At 33.6% G+C, this 25087-nt stretch overlaps 1 protein-coding gene and 1 non-coding gene across 2 annotated transcripts; both read right to left on the minus strand.

Annotated features, from left to right (window-relative positions):
* Positions 1–1844: 1844 nt before the first annotated feature.
* Positions 1845–25087, minus strand: LOC124367964 (RING finger protein 10-like). Its single transcript, XM_046825199.1, has 14 exons — positions 24963–25087; positions 21014–21216; positions 18871–18961; positions 17434–17618; positions 14173–14371; positions 12837–12971; positions 12621–12716; positions 11298–11389; positions 10656–10783; positions 8561–8812; positions 5039–5228; positions 4186–4297; positions 2782–2974; positions 1845–2637 (listed from the first exon to the last, which is right to left on the minus strand). Exons 1-14 carry the CDS (start codon positions 25020–25022, stop codon positions 2552–2554), a joined length of 2022 nt encoding a protein of 673 aa, XP_046681155.1. The 5' UTR covers positions 25023–25087; the 3' UTR covers positions 1845–2551.
* Positions 15859–15987, minus strand: LOC124368401. The gene has a single exon (XR_006922943.1). It is a non-coding gene; the product is annotated as a small nucleolar RNA SNORA36 family (small nucleolar RNA).

The following is a 25087-nucleotide window of genomic DNA, read 5'->3' on the forward strand; positions in this document are numbered from 1 at the left end:
GGGAGTAGAGGGACTCTAATTTTATGAAGAATAATGCTTCCTTATTGAATTTCTAGCATAGTTTATTATTCCTTTAACAGATGTTCCGAATAGTATGCAAAATATTATAATAAATTAACAGTGTTAAAGTAGACCCAAGAAACTTTTGATTTATTTTCTTCTTCAGGGTTGCTACAGGAGTCCAATAATGAAATTCCCTGACTTTTCCCTGATTTTCAGACCAAATTTTTCATTTTTCCCTGACTTTTTTCGACGCAATCCCCAGGGTTTTTGGCAATTAATGGGTGGAAAAAAGCGGTGTTGAGGCTAACAGGGTGGCAAATATAAAAAAGCAAAAAATAAAGTGCGTTGTCTGCAGGCTTGGACTCAGCGCGGCGGCAGTAAGTTTATTTGTGTAAAGGGATTTTATATTTTCCCCTGACCAACGTCGAAATTCCCTGACTTTTCCCTGATTTCCAGTCCTGTTTTTTCCCCTGACATCCCTGACCTGTAGCATCCCTGTTCTTACCTATCTATCAAAAGGTAAAACCATTTATGGTCGGCTTACTGTTTTACGGTGAGAAGAACAGCAACATGAGAACTTCAACTTAGACTCATGTGTCGAAGCCGATTTAAAAATCTCTAATCCACTGAATTTTACAAAAATATACAACTGGATCGGCCAAGCTGCACTGCGTCACTATCAGCTGATCTGCAGTATGCAAAATAATATCTGTGAAAATTTGTTATTTATGCACTTTATGAATGAAAAACGTAAATAGATAATCCAACATATTATCGTAGTTTTGTAAATATTTTGCTTACCGTTTGCATTTTCAATGCTTATGTTAGCGCATTGTGTCTGTAAGCACGGACATCAACTGCTCAGTGGCAAAAATAAACGAATGCTAATGTTTGCTTACCTTGAAAAATTAATGTTGTGTAATTTTATAAACATTTTCTCTGCTGTGCTAAATTGGAAAAAAGTGAACACATATTTTTCTCTAAATTGCTAAAACAGTTAATATTATTTAACACACAATGATAAGTAATTTGAATTATTATTTTATTAATATGTAGCTTTTGCTGGAAAAATCTGTACAATAGGATACTCTTTCTAGATTTTTGTGTATTAATTATTTACTTTTAAATTTACTTTAAAATGTGTTGGCAAAACTCCTAAAAACGTGTAGTACTATTGGGTGGACCCACGCTTCTACGTGTCAAACGAGGCAGCTCAAATTAGGATTCTCTTTTTTTTTTTTGTTCTCTTAGGACAAGAAGCTTCAAAATTGCACTTAGTCCTGTAAGAACCTTTGCGCTGCTTACGGAATGACAGGATATTCAGGATGGGTAAGGTTATGGAGTAGGGGCCGCCTCCTATCAAAATCCACGAGGAAGAATTAGGGCACTACGTCTCAAAGTCATCTTGGAAGAAGGGGAGGCCAGCTCTGACCGAACCTCTACAGTCAAAGTAGGCAGGGGGTGGCACACCCTTGTTGAGGTTAACAAGAACCTCTGAGGTAAGGGAACAAACCCCACCAACTCCAACAGTCATCTCCCACAGTAGATTAGACCTATCGAATTGCCCATGAACACCAGAATCTCAACATTTGCGGTTAGTGAAGTGCTGCTACTGGACATCACAAGGTTACCCAGATTGAAGTGACACATCGGTTTTTGCTGTGCCCAGTGGTAGGTTCAACTGGAAAGTATAAACCAGCCAGAAGTGATCCCTACTGGGTACTCTTCTTTCTCTTCCTTTAGGGAGCTATTTGACAAGGTTCAAGTAATCTATTTTGCAGTCAACATTTGGAGGGCTAAATTTGAGATCTCAAAGAGGGAGAGAAATAAACACAAAGCAATTGCAGCTTTAAAATTTATTTTGTCACAGCCCACGACAGAGTTAACACCAAAACATTGATGCTGAATCTGTGACTTTGGCGACACAGAAAACAAAAGGTGTCGGGTGGGTTGATAATCCTCAATACACAGGGGTTAGAACAGTATGGTTTTTTTGTGTTTTCTTTTTTTCATTCCTATGAGCCCAAATATTCTAGAACTATAATATCGTAATTAGTTATCCAAATAATTCAGGACGAATTTAAAGGTTACTAACACGTCAAAATTAAAACTAAACATTAAAATTTAAGAACTTAAAATCAGAAAATGAAACAGTAATAAATAGCTTTAAAACTTAAAATTATAATCAACACATGAATCGCTCATTTACAACAGTATAAGATCCAATAAAAGAAAGTAATAACAAGTTTATATGTTGTTATGTACCAAAAAAATAACAATGAAGGTAATCGATCAATAACTCTAAGCTGATGACGTTTGACATAAAAACACATTTCTACAAATATTACGGCAAAAATTAAAAAGCCTGTGAAAACTGTGATTTATTTAAATGTAACCCAACAATAGAATTAGGCAATAAAAACCTAGTAAACCCAGTTTTTTCAAACTACTGGAAAAATATGTAACAATTTTATAAGTAAACTTAAGGTATAAACTTAAACTGTAAAAATATTCTGACTGGATTCTTTTTGAGAACGGAGAAAATTCATTATTTGCTAGTGCAAGCCATTCCTGTAGAAAAGAGTAATTTTTGTTTTTTCTTCTTTTTCTTCCCGCCTTGAGTATCAGTTTGATCTGTAACAAAGCACATTTCTGAAATATCAAACTGATTTGTTGCACGTTAATAAAGTATCTCACAAAATCACTATCTTTGGACAATCATCTCGTCATGATATTAGTAATGGTTTTGTTCTAAGAGGTTGACCAAATTTCAGTTACCTTGACTGATTGAAGCTTTCTGCATCGCGGCAGTGATGACGTCACAAAAACTCAGATTGTAGTGCGGCGGCGGGGCTGACTCTCCATCACTGTCCACTCGGCGGGGGGGTGATGGAGCCCGGGGCTTGCTGGCCTCACTGACACGGGGCCAGCCCCACCCTTGGGGCTTCACGTTGGGGTTGCCTCGCAGCATCTGCACACCACAACACAACACGCTACTTAACAGAAGTACCTTCCCTTTATTATGGGAAATTAAAGCTTTGTACGTCTGATGTTTTAATGATGATTTATTATGGATTAGTACCTGTCCAACAGAATTTTTCTGGGGGCAGTTGTGCCATACGAAACTTGGAAAGCCGCAAAAAAACAGTTTCAATTATTGCAAAATTGAACAATAAGGAGTCGTTCAAAGAGTTTTCACAGGGAGCTCATTTTTTATTCCACCCCGCTTGTATATTTTAAAGAATTAAGTCTTTATTGATACAGGGCTGTGATATACACAGATAAAAGACAAAGAGCTCCGAGCGCTTTCGAGCCCGACAGCATAGAACAGCAGTATTTGACCGCCTCCCTTCTCAGGATGGGATTTAGCTCATTAACAGTCTCCCTGAAACACTAATTTAGAAACCAATCCAAAAATGTAAAATCAAATTAAACACTTCCTGGTGCCCAGTGCTTTTTACTCAGTTGGTAAGCTCATGGAGCACACTTGGGATTGATATTCGCGGCGGTGTTGCAATCCTGGGGGTTTAGCCCACAAATTCTGTTAAGTGTATGAATGTGTGCAATTGTATGTAAGTCGAGAAACTGGATTTAGTTTGCAAGATAAATACTGTCAAAAATTATAATTAATATTGACTATTGCAATACAATGTAATATATATTTTCCAAAATTTCATAGAACAAAATCCTTGACATTATGGAAATAAGTTTAGAAATTTCTGTAATCGTGAAATGAATTTATTGTTGATTTTCACCACGAATTCATCTGTCACAACTCTTGGCCTACCAATGAGACCCTTATCATGTGAGCATTGGTTTAGCTGTACTTAAAATCAAGTCTATTTTGCCTCACTTTACTTTCACTCACTATTCCTTTTCTGTAACACCAGGAAGTTGACAGAATGTATTTCACAGATGTGAGGATTTTCTATTGCATTCCACATTTTAACACATAACAGAGAGCAAAGTAGAAGGGACTCATTAATACTGCGTGCCTACTGAACGTTTTGACACTAGACAACAGCCACAATGAATGTTTTATATCAGTAATTTTTTCTTATCTTTTAAAAAAACTTAGTGTAAAAAAAATCACATTTGAAACTTAGTCTGGGCTGTCAGTATTGACACTTAGGTATTAATATGTAAAACTACATTATCACAGGAAAAAGTGATCTGACTTACTTGAGCAAAGGATGGTGAAGAGTCTTGGTCCAAGGTCAGGGCAGCCATATTAGGAGATACAGACCGTCGGGAGCTGGGGCTACTGGCTCGGCTTGACTCTGCAGACGGGGCTCTGTGAACAAACGGGAGATTCAGATGATTTCTTTGTTATAACCTGCTCAACTTGATGCCTTCACTTCACCAGTTGATTGATTGATGCAGTTTTATAAATTTCTTTTACTGAAATCAGCATAAGTACAATTAAGTGTTGCAGCATCCAACTCAGAACAAGTGATAATTATGAAAGCAGCAATTTCTGATAGAGTTATGTGTACTTCTTTGTTCTTCATTGTTTTGTACTTAGAGAATGAAATTTGACTTTTCTGGGTTTAAAAGGTTTAGCTCACCACAATTTAATTTTTTATGAGGTTAGTGGTAGAGAGGACTTTATAGTCCTAACTTCGCCTCTAATGAAAACATTTTTCATTTCATTTCACAAGTCACAGTCCCCCAGCAACACACCTGGTAAAACTTTCACATAACAAAGGAAAAGATGGATCCCTGTGGAACACCATACGGCACATTATACGTTCATCAGAAATTTGTAGCAATAGCGAATACGGCAAACTTCTAATTCGCTGAAAGTTGCAGAAAAATTAGTTTAATTTACTACAAAACCTGTATTTATTAATTTTTGTGAAAATCTGTAAATAGATAACCAAATGGATCAATATTTCATAGCTATAAAATGAATGACAGCTGTTCGGCATTAGAACTACAATCATTAACTACAATTTTCCACAAGTTATCCTAAAGTAGCCTTGCACTTATATCTTCAGTATTTTACGTATCACACTGGCCGATCTAGACTGACCTAGGCGGTGGTGGTGGTAATTCATCCTCTGCTATTCCACACTGCGGGAAATGGTGGTGGGAATCTAGACGGAGCCGTGGAGTACGATGTCGACCCATCTGACGCAGTTCTACTTCAGCAATCTTCTTCTCCCTCCTGCGCTCTTCCCGGGCTCGCTTCTGTCGCCTCTTCCTACGTTGTTCTAGCTGATCTGTTGACAATGAAATATATGAGAAACCACAAGTACATTAAGTTAATCAGACAACTGAGCAAAATTAAAACAACTTAAAAAATTATTGACTTACAAATTTACTTTTGTTAACAGTTAAGTATATTACACACATCAAATCTGATATTTTAGGTAATGGTAATGAAATTAAATCTGATTTTATCAACATCGTCCAACTTGACTTTAACTATTGAAATACAATACTGTAACTCGTACGTAAATTGATGTGCAAAATTTATGAAAAATGAAAAGTGGTTAACCCTTTAAGCTAGTTAACTTGTATAATCGTTGCTATAAAATCCATATTGAGATGACTACTTATGTTTTTTGGTTCACACTGTTGGAAAAATTGCTAACATAGTTTATGGCATGGTGTAACCTGAAAACGTAGATGTTGATTATAAGAGTTGTAAAAGGCGATCAACTGCATCAACTGGTAGCCAGTGTCAACCATCCAATGCTCCCCCAAACACTACTACGTCACCGGGGTTGCAATATGCCCCATTATTGGCTGTGATTTAATAATGCCTGATTGGCCAGCTTGCGCTCGCATGTGTGAACCGCTCCATTTGATTACGCACATCACCAAATCACACCAAGGTTCGGATCGCCGCGATTAAGCTTGCTAAATTCTCGCTTACGTGTAAACCGGACCTTACAAGATAGACTCGGTGAGGAGGTATGTTGATTAATTTAATCACAAGTTGTAAAGATTTTCATGTTTTTTTAATTAAAATTCAAGGTTTATTAGTGGTGAACGAAAATCACAGCTTAATCATGGTTTCAAGTTTTAACAGTCAGGTGGGGGGACCTTAGTATAACAACAAAGGTACAATTATACTAAAGGCAAAAATTTTGGTGATCCATTCCATCAGCCTGATGGACGAAAATACAAATGACCAGCTGTAACTTTGATAACAAGAGAAACGACTGCATAATACATTAGAATAAACAACATTGATTCTGTAAAATGATATAATTTAAATTTTTCAAAAATGTCTGCATTCTTCAGGAGTCTGGGCATTCCATAAAATTACAGGTTCAATAAATATGAGCAGTTTGTATATGTTGTAGGACAACACAAAAGGCCAACAGATCGACCCGGTAGTCCTCAACAGAAGATCACTAAGTTCGAAAGACCTAAGTGAAAGACTAAGGTCCTCAAATCGTTCAGATCAAAATGAAACAAAAAAATTAAAAAACCATAATCAAACTGAAAAAATCTTTTCTATACTAGGGATTAGAATTATGATTAACCCTTTGAGTGCCACGGGTATTTTCCGAAGGCATATGCATAAAGTGCCACGCTGTTTTGTCGCATATTTGTAAGCTTTTGGGAAAAAGGCTGTTGTAAAAATAACTACTAAACAGATTTCCATCATTTTGATGTTGTTTTTTTTTCTTATTAAATGCAGAATATGATACATATTGTTAAAAATAAAATTTGATTTATAAAAGTATAAAAATTTTATTATTTATAAAAAAAGTTTCTTACTTTTGTATAAAAAAATTAAGTTTCGACCTAATTTGAGTATATACAGTATTTTTTAGATTTTGTTTCTTTATACCATGATAAAGGCCATATAATTCTAAATAAAACCCATGTGTAATATTTTATTCTAGAATTTTTAAAATATGGCATTATACAGTATTAACAAAATGCTGCCCGGTACCGACATTTTATAAACTGTACTTTATTTGTCAGAGTTTTAGAAATTACTTAGTAATGATGTAGTTTTCCCAATAAATCTAATAAAACATCAATATAAAACAAATAAATATGATAAGTAAATGTATAAACAAATAATTGTTAACATATTTACATAAAAGTATAAATTTACTACATAACAACCCTAAAAATATTTACACTGAAAATTCACGTTTTTCGCTTCGACACAACTCAAATCACTACATTCATTTTGTAAAGAAATACAGTAAAATACTGTATAAGTTACTATTTTATTTTGTATTTACTCAAATGCTTGGTTATCGGCACATAAAGAACAAGAAAGGCCGTTACGCAACACGGTACTTCCGTCCGCTACATCGCGTGACTGGAAGACAGAATCACTGCACAGGTACATCGGTATTATCACAGCCCACTATTTTTTGGACGAGTTTTCCTTATCAGAGATCAAAATAAACTTCATTATACGTTCCTTCTTCCATAATGAATCGAAAAATACTTGACGAGTCATACTTCCTATCTCCAAATCTTCTCCAAATAGACACACGAATGACCTGACTCTTTCGAATAATGAAACGTTCTTATAGTATTTGATGTTATTGATTGTCGTAATAACTTGTAAATTCCAAAATAGGTTAAATAAAAGTCAGTTGTTTTCAATACTGTAATTTGTTTTGTCCCCGATAAGGAAAACTCATCCAAAAATAGTGGCTTCTTGATAAGTACCAAAAGAACACAAGTTTCACAGATAAAATAGTAGATAAACAACATAAAAACTCGTATTTATTGATAGTTTGGAACCTATTGAATACAGCCGCCTGGTTATTTGGCCAAAATAATCTTGTACTATATAAAAATATTATCGAAATACGAAACGTCAAAATTGATGACGCTGGCACTTTATGCACTTTTCGTACCGTCAAAATTAGCGACGCTTTGGCACTCAAAGGGTTAAACAAAAACTATAAAAACATTTTTACAAAATCAAAAATTGCAGAAGAATAATAAATCTTCCAGCGTTGAAGAATTGGGGGAGGGTATATAGAGCGCAATTGCAATGAAAATAGCCTCTCTGGACTCTTTGCAGCTCAAATTTTTGCAGTTATCTTATCGCTTTCGCAACAGTACCAACCAGTCAAGAATCTATTGCAATGGCAGACATTCATTGCAACAATCACGTTACCATGACAGTTCCAGTGGAACCTTCTACTTTTACATTTTCGTGGTTTCATAACCAAACGTTTCAGTTATGGAGCACTGTGACGAGGCAGTTCCAGTTGCAACCACCCAGCTCCACTTTAGCTTTACTGATCCTGTTTACAGTTTTATTATCAGTTTATGAGATATTTTTATAATAAAACAAAACATTTCAAATAAACTTGTGTAAATTATTGTGGCTAATCCAGACGACCCAAGACACTGACAATTTTACAATTTGACTACAAAGAAATTGTAAATTAAAAAAACAATTAAACAAAATAAAAGATGCCATCATATTAATTAATAAATAAATAAAATTTTTAGAAATGATGGTAGGACAAGATTTCTACAAAATAATAGGGTGCTTAACTATCTAAACTGATGTTAAGAAACACTTAAAACCCTCATGTCGTGTTTGTTGACTAACCTGCAAAAGCACTGAAGGTCTCCTCGGTTATGACAGGGGGCCGCAGCTCTATTTCGGCCACCTCGAACTGAGCGGTGACAGGCAAATGCTGCAGGTATCTCAACCTGCGCCTCAACTCCACTGTCATGCTGCCTGCCTCCTTCTCCACGATGACGCCTGTCAAGGTCGCTGGACTCTCTCGCAGACTACCGTACGTCATCTCCAGCATCTGCACGTTCACCGCATGCAAGTAGATCTGCTGTCCGTCGCATGCTGCAATCAACCAAGTTTAGACACAACCGGTTCACATAATATGTACTCGCAGTGAGGAGAGTAAAGAAACCAAAGTGCATACGGGAGAGGATATACAAGGCAGTACTATTCTCGTGGCACTCTGTGAGGTAGCTACTAGTTGAGTACTTGAAACATAAAAAACCCCAACTGTAATTAACTTCCGTGGGAATCTTTCTCAGTTTCTTTAGTCACTGATTGAGAATTGAATTCATGAATGAATATCAATCATATTGTGTTGTATCTTTAACAATGGCACTAGTTCTAATAAAATTTGAACCCTTTTTCAACCTATAACCCTGAAGTCCAATTACATTCATCTGCTTTGCTATACGTATTACAGCATAGCTAAAATCCTGGGAGTTCATACAAGCAAAACCTACGCCAAGAAATGATGTTTTGAGAAAATATACTTATTCTCCCATACTTTAACCCTTTGCACGCCAAGTAATTACGTATATGTTTTGCCCTAGCGCCAAATTACTGAATATTTAAATTTTTTGAAAACTGTAAAGCCATTTTTTTATTTGTTTAAGTAATTGATTTAAAGAATTAAAAACCTTGAAATGCTTTTATGGGCAATTTTTTAAACGAAATATAGATATTTTTCTATTTTAAGGACCAGTAGGTATGAAATGAATGAAAACGTTATTTTGATAAAACTGTATAATTTTTACAAACATATACCGGTACATGAAGTAGATATGATGTGTGATAAGTAAATAAATACACATTTTGGAAAACACGAATAATCGTCCAAAGTATGTAACCCCAAGAACGAAATCATCAAAGTCCGGATCGTCTGCGTTAGCCATAATTATGGCAATATATTCAAAAGTTACGTCAAAATAATAAATAATAGTTATTACTTTAGTAATAATTTTAATAGTTCACAAGCACTAAACGTAATATAAACTATTACAAACTGTTAAAAACATAAACTGTCAGTGAGCAGGAACACTAGAGATAGAACTTCACGAAATGGCGGCGAGTATAATCGCTTTGGGCGTTTCGAGAAGTACGGGAAACAAACATGAATAGAAAGAAACAGCTGTTACCGCTCGATAGTCCTCAAACGTTCAGTTGGCACGTTAGCTACTGCACTAGGCAGCAAAAAGTGACTTTCTCTGCCCTCTAGCGACAAATTCGACAACTATTAAACTATCTAATGTTGTAAAATGTAGTTCGCAATATAACTCGCTATGGGCGCTGTACGGACTTTTATGCATACGAAATAACTCGCTTATGGCGTGCAAAGGATCTCATAATCTCATAAGGTTGATAAATTCAGATAATCTATAGATTTGAGGGTTCTTGATTTCTAATATCTTTAGGGCTGAGGAAAATACGCCCCTAGGAATTCTTTCCTATTTTCAAACAAGGCAGGACAGTTTAGCCATATATGTTCAGCTGATTCTTCTGCTTCTCCGCAGAGCGTGCATTCATCAGTCTTGCTTAGACCCACCTTCATCAGATGTTTCCTCAGGAGATAATAACCTCTCAACATCCCTAATATTAATTGTATATCCTCCTTACTTTGTTCTAGGAGAGCTGATCACCCTTTCACATAAGTGAGGTATTATTATCTCAAAGCACATGCCATTAGCTACCAATTACGTTTGCGCACATTTCAACTTTCCTTTTTTTAAAGTTTGATATCCGTCTTTACTTTCACAGCTGCCACTCTTATAAGTTTTAGATACCAATTTCCTGATCGATCTACACAAAAACATTCATACTAAAGAATGCGATACTCTCACCCCATAATGAATTAATAGTTAACAACTTTGTCACAGTTATTTGAAAGAAAAACACAGTTAAGAACCTTGGTAGAAGTAGAAGTTCTTGGATTGTGTAGGTGGCTGATGGGCGTGAAAAACTTCCAGGTCTTCAGGTGTGATGGCTGTTAGAGATGGGTCTTCTCCTTCACTGCTCAAGCTCTCATAGCGAGTTCTGCGGCAAAACGCATTTCAGTCAGTTAGAATCTCAGAATTTGCATTTTGTAAATAGCAATTACCTAGAGAGGAAGTTCAGTAAGTCTTAGCGTGCTTTTGGTTTTACAATGCTCATGGAAATTTTGGCAATACCGCTTGTACTGTAGTTTATTAAATAATTATTGTTTTCTACCTCTGATTTATAACTGGGTCCACAATAAACATTTTAACTCCATACACGTTAAAAGATTTTCTGGTAAAAAAAATGTATTTATTCATGGAATAAATTATAAGGCTCAACAATCTAGAAAAGGTTTAACAAATCCTCTGTGACTCTTTCAAGATCAATGTCAATGGTGAATTTGTACTCATACGTTTATTGCTCTAAAAGCAATATTATAGAAAATACTCTAATTATCTACTTTGTGTAGCTTTTAGATGGTGTAGGACAAATTCTATTCCCCCAAACCCATGTTGAAATACAAGGAATTTCGCACTATCCACAGATCTAACCACACCCACAATAACCTGACCTGTTGTTGTTGGTCGAGACAGTTTCACCCTTGTCCTCTGAGTTGATGTTGTCCACAGGAATATTGTCGAAAGCCGACTCATACACAATAGCCTGAAACATAATGAAGGAAATAGCAAATACAAAAATGCAAGCGAAAAAATTAAATATTCAATTTTACATGACTATCCATGTTTATTTCACAATGATATTTCCTCACATGAATGTACAACTTGATCAACACCACACAACTTGTTGCTTCCTCTCCACATAGTATAAGTCAAATAGTAATGATCAAATCCAGACATTTTGAATCTGATTCTGAATCTTAAAGAAATTGATCCCCAATTCTCAAAATTTGAGTCTTACCCAATTTCAGTTCTATACCCAAAATTTGAAGAAAAATTCATAATCAAACCCAATTTTGATACTCTTACACCACTGGATATTGTATAACAAAAAAAAGTCTTGAGTAATTCCGTTTAGGACAGTGTTGCAGGGTGTCCACACTCCCCTTACTACTCCCTTACCTCATCTTTGTGTTCATCCCTTACTTTCTACCTTTAGTGGATAGTCTTAAAACGGGCTTTCAGAATATATAAATTTTATTTACAAAAAACAAGGACAATTATTAAAATTGCTTGTACAATATTTTTTAACTTATATATATTTTTTAACATTTTATAATATTTTAAACCAAACCTAGATATATGAATGACACAAAAATAAGATATAAACACACGCATTATTTTATAGAAGGGATATTTATAACAGTAAACAAATTTATGCTGTAAGCAAACATAAGACTGTCAGTTTATTTACCATTGAACACCTAATTAAGCAGACGCACAACATTAATATAGAAAAATATGAACCACAAGATAAATTAATATCATTAACAAGACTACAATAATTTGTTGGTAATTCGGTTAACTATAACTGTTTTTCATACACTAAATACAAGAAAAACATGTTTTAGTGTTCATTAATTTACATACTGGTGATCAGCTGCTACCTAAATCATGGTTACAACACATGAGACCATGCAATAGTTTTTGTTGCAAAGGAAACGGTGAATGATCATTGTTAACAATCAACAATAACCAACTATATGTAAAAAAAAACTTGTAAGCACAAAGCAGCGATGAGGGTACTATGTATGGAAACATGAGAATAACACATCCCATTAATTTGATAACACAATTAAAAACTGTAGTTTATTTATCAAATTTTCAAAAAAGCGCAAGGTCATTGTAATGTATAATGGAGACAGTCATATAAATACAGTTGCATAAAAAACACTACACAAAATTAATAAACGTAAAGGTGTGTAGTATGTACTCACGCTTTCATCAGGTGAGGAAGACAATACATTTGCATTGGTAGCTTCTTCATTTTCCGTCACCTCTTCCATAGGCTTTTCCTCCACAATTTCTTTAATCTGTAACAATATTGCCTCATTCAGTGGTCTGGTACAAAATTTTGAAATTATTATTAGAAAAGTTATGTACTATCACTTTTTAAACCAAGGAAATTTCGTAAATGATTGTGAGGTTATCACCTTCTGATCGATATTCAACCTTCGTTCTTCGCACAACTCCAAGGCTTGTTCAACAAAACACAGCTCTGGGCAGCCTTCGTTTTCACTTTTCTCCACTTTCAGCTCCTTCACTTCCTGTTCTATCATTGCAAGTACCTGAAAAAACATAACAAGATACTAGTTTTAGTTGCAAACTTATGTCCATAGGATAATTGAACAAGAGCTCTAAAATTTTCCTGGAGCCCACATAGTTTTTTTTAACCAGTTATAACAAATTTACGAGGTACCAACTATTTTGACTATGTTATTAAAATTCCAACGGTACTTATTTTAATGAAATCCGTCAATGCATAAGCGAGCTCAACCACTTTAAAGATACTCTTGTAAAAGCCAGGAGCAACAAACAACTGATAACTTTCAACTAACACATTTGGTGCTACCGGCTTGTGCAAGCGTATCTTTAAAGTGATTATGCTCATTTATGGATTTCATTGCATTGATGGATTTCAACAAAAAAAGTACCGTAGGAATTATTATAAAAATTACAAAATGGTTAGTAGGTATCTTTTAAAATTTGTATAACCTATGTAAAACAGCTGATACCTATCAAAAAACAAAAGGTTTGCTGCTCACAACTTGTGTAAGCGTACCTTAAAAGTGATCATACTCTCTTATGCATTGACGGATTCCGTTGAAACAAATACAGTTACCAATTGTAATAAAATTGTCCAAAAAGTTTGAGTCTAGTACATTTTTTATAACTACTGGTTTTTTTGTTGTTATTTGACTTCAAAACTTTTCAACAGTTGCCGTTTTGTTAATAATTTTTTTTTTCATTTTCCTCTTACCTATTCAAATCTATATGCCAAATTTGGTTTCTTTAGCTGTACTAGATTTAGAGATATTAATTTTAAAATTAAAAATACAAAATGGGGGCTAGCGAATACACAAAGTAGAAATTGGAAAACAGTTGTTCTTCATTCTTAGCTTAGAATCAAATACAGAATTTGAAAATACACAGCCAGCCCAACCTTTTTGTTACAACTTGTATGTTGGTTCCGGTTTTTTGTGCATTTTGGGAAACTTTACATCTCTGTAAGTTTAAAACCGTTTGAAAAAGTGGGGAGGAGAATTGGCAATTTTTCTTATCCATCTGAGAACTACCTTTATACCACATTTCATCAAATTCTGAGGTGGTCATGTTTATCCCCTATGTTGATTTGAATCACAAGTGTCCATATGTTGATTTGATATGGACACTTCCGGACCAAACACCACTAAATCACCCCTCTACCTCCACTCCACTTTCTAAAGGGCTCTTTATATGGAAAAATATCACATTTTCACATATTTGTACCTCAGCTCTGTCAGCAATCAGCAGCTTGGCGAACGCTGTGTCCAGTTGAGTCTCACTGACAGCCAGCACTGGTTTGTGTTGAGTGCGCACCTCCAGCTGTGAGACTGGACACACCATCAATGAACCTCTCTCGCGCACCATCAGCTGGAACGTGATCAACTGCCCCACACTGTAACCTCTCTTGCCATCCACTTTCACACTGCAACATGACATATTCATAAAAATATACGTGCAGCAATAATTTCCCTTTGAAAATAGAACCCTGTTTACGCTTAGTTATGGAATTCCATTTCTTACTGTTAATTTCAGTACAGATTTATATACGTACAGTACAGATAGAAATGTATCTAAAAATCAACGAAGTATAAAAAGACAAGCCAAATTTTAAGAGTAAAGTACCCAATAAGAGTACAGAATTACCGATAGTATACTATATAACTGCCAATTGTATATTATGTCCATTAAAAAAATTAATGATTATTATATACTTATTTTTTTATTTTATCCAGAGGTGTACAACATAATGTCTAAAAATAATAACAGAAAGCTACTTAATTTTCAAAAACACCCAGTCCACTTTTATTCAGAGATAAACAACACCATGTGGACTTGATGCACGCTTCTATGCAACCTAGTGGATATTTAATGAACTATGTTACAGTAAAATTAGTGGTAGCAAAGGAAACTTAAAAAATACTGTATATTGTTCATGTTTCACCACTTTTTAAAAACTAATCAAGTCAATTAGTTTTTATAAAAAACTGATGATGCTTATGTTCCAAAGCTTAATTATTGTACAGTTTATTACAACTGCACATACTCAACACTTTGGATATTTTGTTAATGCCTTAATGATATAACAACTTCTTTGAAATCTATGTTTTAATAGAATACCCAGTTTTGAAAAAAGGTCAAATATAAGTTTTTGTTGAGCCTACATGCTATGATATAACACGGATTGTAGAACGATAAATATTCCACAAAAAGCTTAAACAAGTTGAAAATCTGTATAAAGATTGAGCTTATAAATATCTCATTTACAAGTTAAATTATTATAAATATTATTAAAAATAAATATTTCAATCCAATTTGGTCGCCACTCAAATTTGTAAGAAATTCACAACTTCCTTTATTTACGTATAGACGTACAAAAAAAGGCATAACACATTTCGAGATGCACTTAATACTTTCATTTTGATAATGATTAAAAGATTTATATAAATATTTCTAAAACAAGGGAAGTAAACAAATAAATTGTTAGAATATAGTAAAATTTTAAAACAACTTAAATATTTTTTCACAAAATGTGGCTCTGTAGTAAAGATGCACAAATAGAAATGGATAAAAAATCTCCAATAACTAAAAGCACTTGACCAAACAAATGCTTATTACATAAGGTTAGTAAAAAATAACAGTTAATATTGAAATGTTAAAAGAAAACATGATCCACTGCAGATCAAACTCTGAAGTGTTTGTAAACTTTGAACCCAGATAAACACTTCAGAGATAAATACCTATTTACTCTTTCTGTGTCACCAATTTGAACTTTACTTTAAAATAAAACTCAAGAGGGTTGAGTAAAAATTTGGACACATTGTAGTTATTCACTTCAGGTTACAAGTTCGCTCCAACAATCCAAGACAAACTGGTACACAAACAACAGTTGCTATTCTACTTGATGCTATTTATTGTATCATGTACTTCAATGAAGCACCACATGTATGCGGCTATTCATTAATGAATCCATGATTTTAATATGCCAAAGTTTAATTATTGCACAGATGAACACATCTGTACATACTCAACACTTTGGCTTAATATAAACATGCAGTATCAGAAAACATACTTTTATGAATCATTAAGAGAAAATAATTACATTAAAAGGTTATACAAAAATTACATTAAAAACTTAGTACAACTACATACTACGAATTATACACAAGGTCTGCAACTCATAATGTGTAGATCACACATTTCAACTGATAATGTGCAGATCACACATTTCAACTGATAATGTGCAGATCACAAATTTCAACTGATAATGTGCAGATCACACATTTCAACTGATAATGTGCAGATCACAAATTTCAACTGATAATGTGCAGATCACACATTTCAACTGATAATGTGTAGATCACACATTTCAACTCATAATGTGCAGATCACACATTTCAACTCATAATGTGCAGATCACAAATTTCAACTCATAATGTGCAGATCACAAATTTCAACTGATAATGTGCAGATCACACATTTCAACTGATAATGTGCAGATCACAAATTTCAACTCATAATGTGCAGATCACACATTTCAACTGATAATGTGTAGATCACACATTTCAACTCATAATGTGCAGATCACACATTTCAACTCATAATGTGCAGATCACAAATTTCAACTCATAATGTGCAGATCACACATTTCAACTCATAATGTGCAGATCACACATTTCAACTCATAATGTGCAGATCACAAATTTCAACTGATAATGTGCAGATCACACATTTCAACTGATAATGTGCAGATCACAAATTTCAACTCATAATGTGCAGATCACACATTTCAACTCATAATGTGTAGATCACACATTTCAACTCATAATGTGCAGATCACACATTTCAACTCATAATGTGCAGATCACAAATTTCAACTCATAATGTGCAGATCACACATTTTAACTGATAATGTGCAGATCACGAATTTTAATTCATAACGTGTAGATCACATACTTCAACTGATAATGTGCACATACCACAAATTCCAACTCTATGTGGAGATCACATCTTCAACTGCTAATGTTTAGATCTCATATTTCAACTAACAATGTGCACATAAAATATTTTTGTAATTTAAAGCTTAACAAAATCTTTGCCATTTTTACATGTAAAGATTGCCAGGTTATTTTTATTCCTTGCAATGCAGTATTATAATATAGACCATTACACGAAACAAAATTATTGATACATACAAACAATGAAATTTCAAAATCTAACTCAGCCCTTGGTCAGAATGAACTCATTCCAGACAACATCAACAGAATAGACAGCAAATACTGGATTCAGTGAACTCTCTTGACGGAAAGTAGCGATTTCACAAACTTCGTAATGATCTTGTAAGTTACAAAAGTATAGCAACATGCATGAAGACAATGGAAGGTTGGAGAAAAAGATGAGAAGCTAGCGAAAGAACACATGGAGAAAAAGATGAGACTAAAAACTGTTGACAGTCTGCATTTTAAATCTGAGACAGTCTGGACTTACCTCTTGAGATGCTGCTTGTGTATGGCCTCGAAGCAGATGGGACACTTGTGCCAGGTCTTGTCGGACAGGGCCAGATAGTGTAGGATGCAGGGGTAGCAGTAGATGTGGCCGCACCTGGTCATCTTGGCAGCTACCGGAGTGCTCAAGCAGATCGGGCAGTGGACTGGCTCTACACTTGGTACTCTCTGTTAACATTTCAAATCTGTCATTTTTATTAGAAAATACGATGGTACACGAAAGTGTTCTAATGTTAGTGTAAAGTTAAATCATTTTAAATATAAATTTAATGGAATTAAATCAATGAGCATTTCTATAAACTAGAAATATGGTTTTATTACTACATGTATTTACCTACATTATTTAAATTTATATGTAACTGTATATGTAACTTTAAACTATATGTATATACACATCGACCAACTGACAATGTATCTCCATTTGTATTCGGTTTTAAGCATTTTGAATAATGAATAAAGGTATTCTTGTTTAAAATGCTACCTTTTACATAAAATTATGTTTTAACAACAATTACAAAAAACAGACCCCAATGTTGACTTACAACATTTATCAAATAATAGTCCTCAATTAACGCTGATTTTCATTCCTGATTGAAAATATTAGATATATAATATGTACATAATAGTATACACATAACGTTGTGTATAACTAATAATTTTCTTTTCTGTTAGGGAAGTACAATACAATTTGGAAAAATAAAGAGAACAAACAATTACAAACTCAGTGCTACCATGGCGCACAATGAAGTCTAGCACTGTGGGTCAGAGGTCTGTGGTGCACAAACTTTCGGTACGAGACCACGATTTTTTCGGTACACAAGGTCGGTTTGGTACAGTAAAAAAGATGAAGAGAGAAACAGAGACTTTAATTTGAACCTTTTAACTTTGTTTATCTTTTGAGAGAAAAAACCTACGACTACCATGCTATTTCAGAGGAATTTGAAGAGGTTCAAGGAAAATGATATCTTTTTAAAACTACAAATCATATCCTATACATTCTACTTGATAGAAATAGTAATAGAAAATTATAAAATGTATCCAGAATATATTTCATTTCCATAATTTTTTTCATACACATCTGACAGCAGAAACAATGACAAAAGGGGAAATATCCATCCCTTTCTACAAACACTGCTAAAAAATTAACAAACTGAAACTTAATATGATTCTAAAGAATAGGTTACATTATGGAAGCTATCATAAAATACAATGGAAGTTATAATAAAATTAATTACATTTTTCAAACAAAATGGGATTCTAAAAAATAGGTTAGGCTATCATAAAATACAATGGAAGTTATAATAAAATTAATTACATTTTTCAAACAAAATGGGATTCTAAAAAATAGGTTAGGCTATCATGGAAGGTATAAAACTTTTCTGAAAAAAAAAGGATTGGAATCCCATAAGGGTTCACTTACAATTTGTTCAATAAAATCCCAATCGACCAAATGGTCTGGGTCTGCCAAATATGGAGTGTAATCAGCATTTGCTCTCACAACGAATTGGCAGCTGAAACAAACAAACATGACAATTTAACAGTTCTCCATTTGGCAACATAACGTAACTTAACTTGAAAATTCAATTCAATGTATTAAAAAAACTATAAATATACCAGTAATCGTCTGAAATACAATTTTTATACTGCACACAATTTAAAATATGGACAATCATTACTTAGGAGTGTGTAACAGGAGGAAGATTTGGACGTTCACATATCAAAAACAAATTGTTACAAAATTCATCCTGAAATTGCTCACCATAGATCATACGGAGCAGTGTTTTGTGCAAGACTTGTACGAAGCCATGACCACCAGTCTTGATTACTGGCTGTTTCCAAAATTGAAATCTCTGCTCAAAGGAACCAGATTTAAAACCGAATGAGACAATGAAGCTAATGGTGAACCTGAAGGCGGACTTTGTAAATTTATTCTCGAAGTACAACACCTGTCCAAAGGAGAGTGTTTTGAAGGGGATTAAGTTTGGTCGTGATCGATAAAGCTTTTTTAATATAAAATTATTTAATACTTTCTGTACACCCCTTGTTCAGTGTTATACAGATCTCTTTCAGTCATAGTGGTTGTGATTCAGGCCCACATAAATATTTAGACTGATGTCTACATTTAGTTTTGAACTAAAAGTTTGAAATCCAAATTTCTTCACGGGAAGTAGGTGCAAGCCTATCTAGAGATACTTCCATATCTGGAAGCTCCACCACTTATATTTAAATTGATACTTGTATCATGGAAAAGCAAAAATGTATTCTTACAAGAGTGTTGCATTCATTGAGTTTTTGTAATTTAACTACCGCAATTGAATGTTCTGTTAATATAAGTCGGCAAAATATGAAGGCTGCATTGAGTGATATTTTTCCCCTTTTGGTAGTTTCAATGTTGTCTTATTATAATTGTGCACCTAAATCCCTAACCATTTAATTCTACAAGTGGCACGCATCACACAAACAGTGCATTAGGCCGTTGTCTAAGTGTCAACATGCATATGCAGTACATTAACATATTTTAATATTACTTTAACTTTTAAAGTTTAAAACATAATTCAATCACGATTACATTGAAATGCATGAAAAGAGGAAAACCCCACCTTCTCAAATGATTGGTTTTTAACACTTTCGAATGTAGCTTCCATAATTATACTGAACCAATATTTAGTTATGTAATGTAGCATATTAGGTAAATACTAAATTTACATCATAACAATGTATTATTTATATTTAATTTTACGTTCATTGTGTTGTAAGTAAAAGTTTTTTATTCGAACCCATGCACTGAAAATATAAAAAATTATTTTCTAAAGTAACAGCTGGCATTGATTAATTTCTTCCGTCAGGACACCCGAATTTTTATTAAATTACATTATATCATGTTAAAACCCGATAAACTACACATCTCTGAAAACAACATAATGGGATTAAATGTACATATTGGTAAGGACGATATACCTTAAAGCACGGCATACAGGAATATCAGTATTGTCTTATATTGGTTTATTGTGTACAAAGCATTACACAAAAGTGTCGCAAACGTGTCAAAATTCCAAATATATTGATTTATGACTTTCGGGAATCAAATTAGATTCTGTGTTAACGAGAAAAATTCATTAATAACCAATGCTATTCTTTTATCGACGTCTCATCTAACAATATACGGCACGAAATGCAGGTACATTTGTACGGCCAACCTACTTATACAGCGCTTTTACTACATGTAAAACGGTGTAACCACTACTGGCAGCTTTAACAAAATCTGGCCGTTATTTCTTCTCCCAATAAACTGAAAATAAATCTACAGCCCATGGTAATAGTAAAGCCCAAGCCTAATTACCTTAAGTGCTATAAGGGTTAAAAATTATAATGAAAGTAAAAAATAATAAATTAACAAAACATGTTTTTCTGTTCTTTTGTGAGAAAAGTAATTTATAATGTAAGCTTTAGAAATATACATTAACAGGTACCCACTAAAGCAAGTTTGTGCCAATTGTAGGGTTAAATGAACATGATAATTTGTTGTTTGAAGCAGTATGGCAAAGAATATTGGTTGTACTTACTTGGCTTGCAAGAAATGTTCCTTGTTGTACTTGTGCTTTTGTGTGGACATGAGCCAACGGACTCCATACTGGTGGCTCGGCCGGGGACTGGGCCGGGCCGTCTCCCCTCTCGGAGCGTAGTGAAAGTTCAACAAGTGATTCAGATTCTGTTTCTTGCTGCCAGTCGAGTACAAAGAACCCAATTCTGCCTCACATTCTTCTACCTGCAACACAAAATGTTCAAAAAATAAAGAACTGAGGATATAAAACAATTTAAATTAGGTCACAACAGTAGATGAGTCATTTTTCACATAAGTACACAATTTTTCAGTTAAAGAAAATTTTAAATTATGAAATTTTATTTTAAGGTTAAAAAAGGGATTGTTGAGTTTAGCTCCAGTTCACCTGACACCTGAGGTTGACAGATTCAAAGTTTTGTTACAAGTGTATGTTAAAACTGTTAATCATTATGTCTCATAACATAATAGATTTAATGAATGCTTACTTTTAAATTTATTAAGATAAGAAAACACAAGTAATTTTTTTACTGATTACACTGAAGTTCAAATAACTTTTCAATCAAAGTTGTCAGCTCTAATTAATGGAAAAAGTAGAGCAGAGCTATCTGGTGTCATTTAAAAAAATCTTTTATTGCTTATCTACAACAAAAGTGATGCAATTCTTTGGCAGACCTAGGACTATAGTTGAATATATATTTGTTTAAAGATAATTCATTGTATTCTTTTAAATGTATTATTTATATTTTACAATAAATAAGTAATGTAGTTTAGTTAATTGTCCAATACAAAATAATTTTTTATAAACAGAAATATACCTTTAAATGAAACTTGAGCATAACGACTGAACACAAAAGTGATATACTACTCTCTGTGGACAAATTTTCAACCATAAACAGTGTTTTTACTAAATTAGTTTTGTAAGAAAAGTGTGAAATTATTAGAACATATTAAAATAGAAAATGTACCAATTTTTATAGAAATATATTTTATATTAGAAAGATAAGTGGAGACTACCCCTTATTTACACCAAAGTTTAGAGCTTACTGTTGTCATTATCACAACAATATATAAAGATACAATAAAATCTTCAAAAAGTTAAAGCATGGTTAGTTAAAAAAAAAAAAAAAAAAAAAAAATAAGTAATGCAACTTTACTGTTTCAGTAGTTTCAGTTAAAATTTGTAATTTTTTTAAAAGTGGGTGAAGTAAATAAAAGCTAGTATTTGCTAAAACTAACCGGTTTCCCAGTATACTCTAGGTTTTAGGTGAATAAAAATGTTAGAAAATACTACCCCTAGTAAATTATTATGATTTCCGGACGGCTAGTATTTACTAAGCAGAACAGGTGAATAAACGTTAGTTTTGAACTAGAGAGAATATTCTTAATTTTCATCTAGCCTGTGAAAAAGATGCTAGCTTAATACTTTAATCGCTAAGATGGTGATTTTCATGGCAGTTCACAAAAGGAAAACGTACTCCGAACATAAGATAATTAGCAATTTCAAACAATTACCGAGTTTTGATGACCATAATATTGATTTTTTGGCTGATAAAAGTTTTTGCCGGAAGATGGAATGGAGACTCGAGTAGTGGCAATGTCATCATGACAGAACGTGGTAATTCTACTATGTTATTTCGCTGACCCAGGTAAGACTAAACCAACTTTCACTGTATGTATATGTCCCAATTTATGTATTTATATGCATCCTAATGCTTATTAGTTTGTAACATCCCCCTTAATGGTACAACAAATACTGTACAACTCCTTTATCTTGCTCAAATATGCTTATCCAAATAACTACTAATGGTAAATTAACAAAGCATAATTCTTTTCCAGTGTTCCAAATTGGAGTTGCTAATGACGCTGGTGTTCACTATAACACTGTGACCAAAACTGTACATTATGTACTGAATAAAATAATAGACGAGTTTCCGTCCAGTTTAGATGAGATGAACGAAACTGCTCTTTTATGGCAAACCCATTTTTGTTTGCCTAAAGTTGTGGGAGACTTACACTGTACTCACATTGAAATAATTAGAACTGTGAGTTTTCTATGTTTAACCCTTTTAACCCCGACGTCCGTACTATACGGACGTCGTAAAAATGGCGTCAACTCCCGACGTCCGTATAGTGCGGACGTGCACTTTTTATTACTTTACTGGCCACCTATTTCACCAAATGCTTTGAAATTTCACAGACTTGTACACAAAGATATTTTGCATCGAAATATATTAGTTTGTAATGGTTTGACTTCGTATTTTGTCAGTCTGTGACTGAGCAATTGCAGTTCGTCTCGACTGACTGCTCAAGCTTGTTGCAGACAGCTGTATATCACGTGGTTGTGAATATTCCGTTTTCTTAACAGTTTTAGGTTAAAGCAGTGTAAAGTACGGCAGTTAAAGTTTAGTTTATTATTTGTTTGATTTCAAAATGAGTAAAAGACATCGTTCAAAGTCTCCCGTAAGTGAAAATACACTAATTAGTAACCTAGTTGCAAATGGTGTGGATGTGATTAGTGACCCCAATTGTTTTGGTGACCACAAGTGCTAAAACATTTTGTAGTAATGTAAATATTGTTTTAAAACTTTTTAAATTTAGATTATGAACATTTTTAGTTATTTTGTCAGAAATAACTTTGGTTTTATGTTTATTTTAAGTACTGTGAATTTCAAAAGTCTTGTTACATTGCCTTGCCCAGAAATGGAAAAAAGAAAAATGTACACGGCTTTACAAAAATTGATGTTACTCCACTTGTAAATAAGGTAGGCCTATAATTTTTGTTTCCTTTTATTAAGGATTAAATATATCATAAAGTAAATGGGTATTTTTGTGTCAAATATTTTTTTATCTATATGGTTTCCATGATCAAACTTGAAATGTTTTCATTTTTATTTATTTTATATATATATATATATATATATATATATGTATGTAAAAAAGTTTTCTTTCAAAATAATAATTTTATTTGTATATTTCTGTAAGCTACATGTATAAAGAAGTAAAACAAAAAAAGAATTACCTAAATATCTTAATAAATAACTGAGTTATGAATTTTTTACAAAACCCTTACATTTTGTCTGAAAATGGCTTGGGATTTCTGGCACATCACTTGATTGAATGGCCGGGGTTAAAAGGGTTAAGATAAGTATATAAACCGGAAGGGTTGTCCTGGCATAAATGTACAATATACACGCGATGGATCACAAAGGATTACAAGTGTTCCTGTGGAAGAGTCAAAGGTTCTACACAATGCAAGTATTTGGAAGAGGAGTGAGGTAAAAGGTATTTTATCACATTAAGACGATGCTTATTGTATATTGGGGGATTCGGGCTATGGGATTTGTCCTTGGGTGATGACTCATTATTCTCAACCGATACAAGAATATGAGATATTTTAACTTGGTATATAAAAAAAGAACATTGAACGTGTATTTTGACAGATGAAAAGACAATTTTCAAAACTTGGAAACTGTGTTTGAGTAGCATTAGACAACGTACTAATAGTAATTATTTCTAGCTCGGTACTCCATAATGTGATGGAACATTTTAATGAAAGTTAGATATTGAAAATCAAGAAGAAAATGAGCATATTGACATTGAAGAACATAAAACTATGAGAAGAGCAACAACAAATGAAGCACCGTACACGTGCACTTTTACTTACAATACATACCACGCACAAGGAAAATACTAGGGGTTAGTTCTAACCTCTTAGAATATCCTATTGCAATCCAGATGGGCTTAGAATACACTAGTTAACCATTGTAAATTCTTATTCACTTTGTTTTCAGAAAGTGCTAAAACTATCTACTAAATAAAATGTTCTAATTTAATTCACTTTGCCCATTGTAAAAGAATTAAGAATCTGCGATTTGATATGCAGATTGGCCCACTTTTTAATAAGCATTTATAGATCTATAACTAGCAAATTATAAGTTGGATTTAATCACCTGGGCACTCTCCTTTCCACCTCCATAAAGCTGACCGCGAGGTCGAGGTCTCTTATCCATTGTCTTTCCTTTTTGGGGAGCTGGTTTTCGATTCTGGTCTGATCGGTACCCATTGCTGTTGGCTG

This window comes from Homalodisca vitripennis, chromosome 8 (assembly GCF_021130785.1).
Source record: "Homalodisca vitripennis isolate AUS2020 chromosome 8, UT_GWSS_2.1, whole genome shotgun sequence".
NCBI classification, from domain to species: Eukaryota; Metazoa; Arthropoda; class Insecta; order Hemiptera; family Cicadellidae; genus Homalodisca; species Homalodisca vitripennis.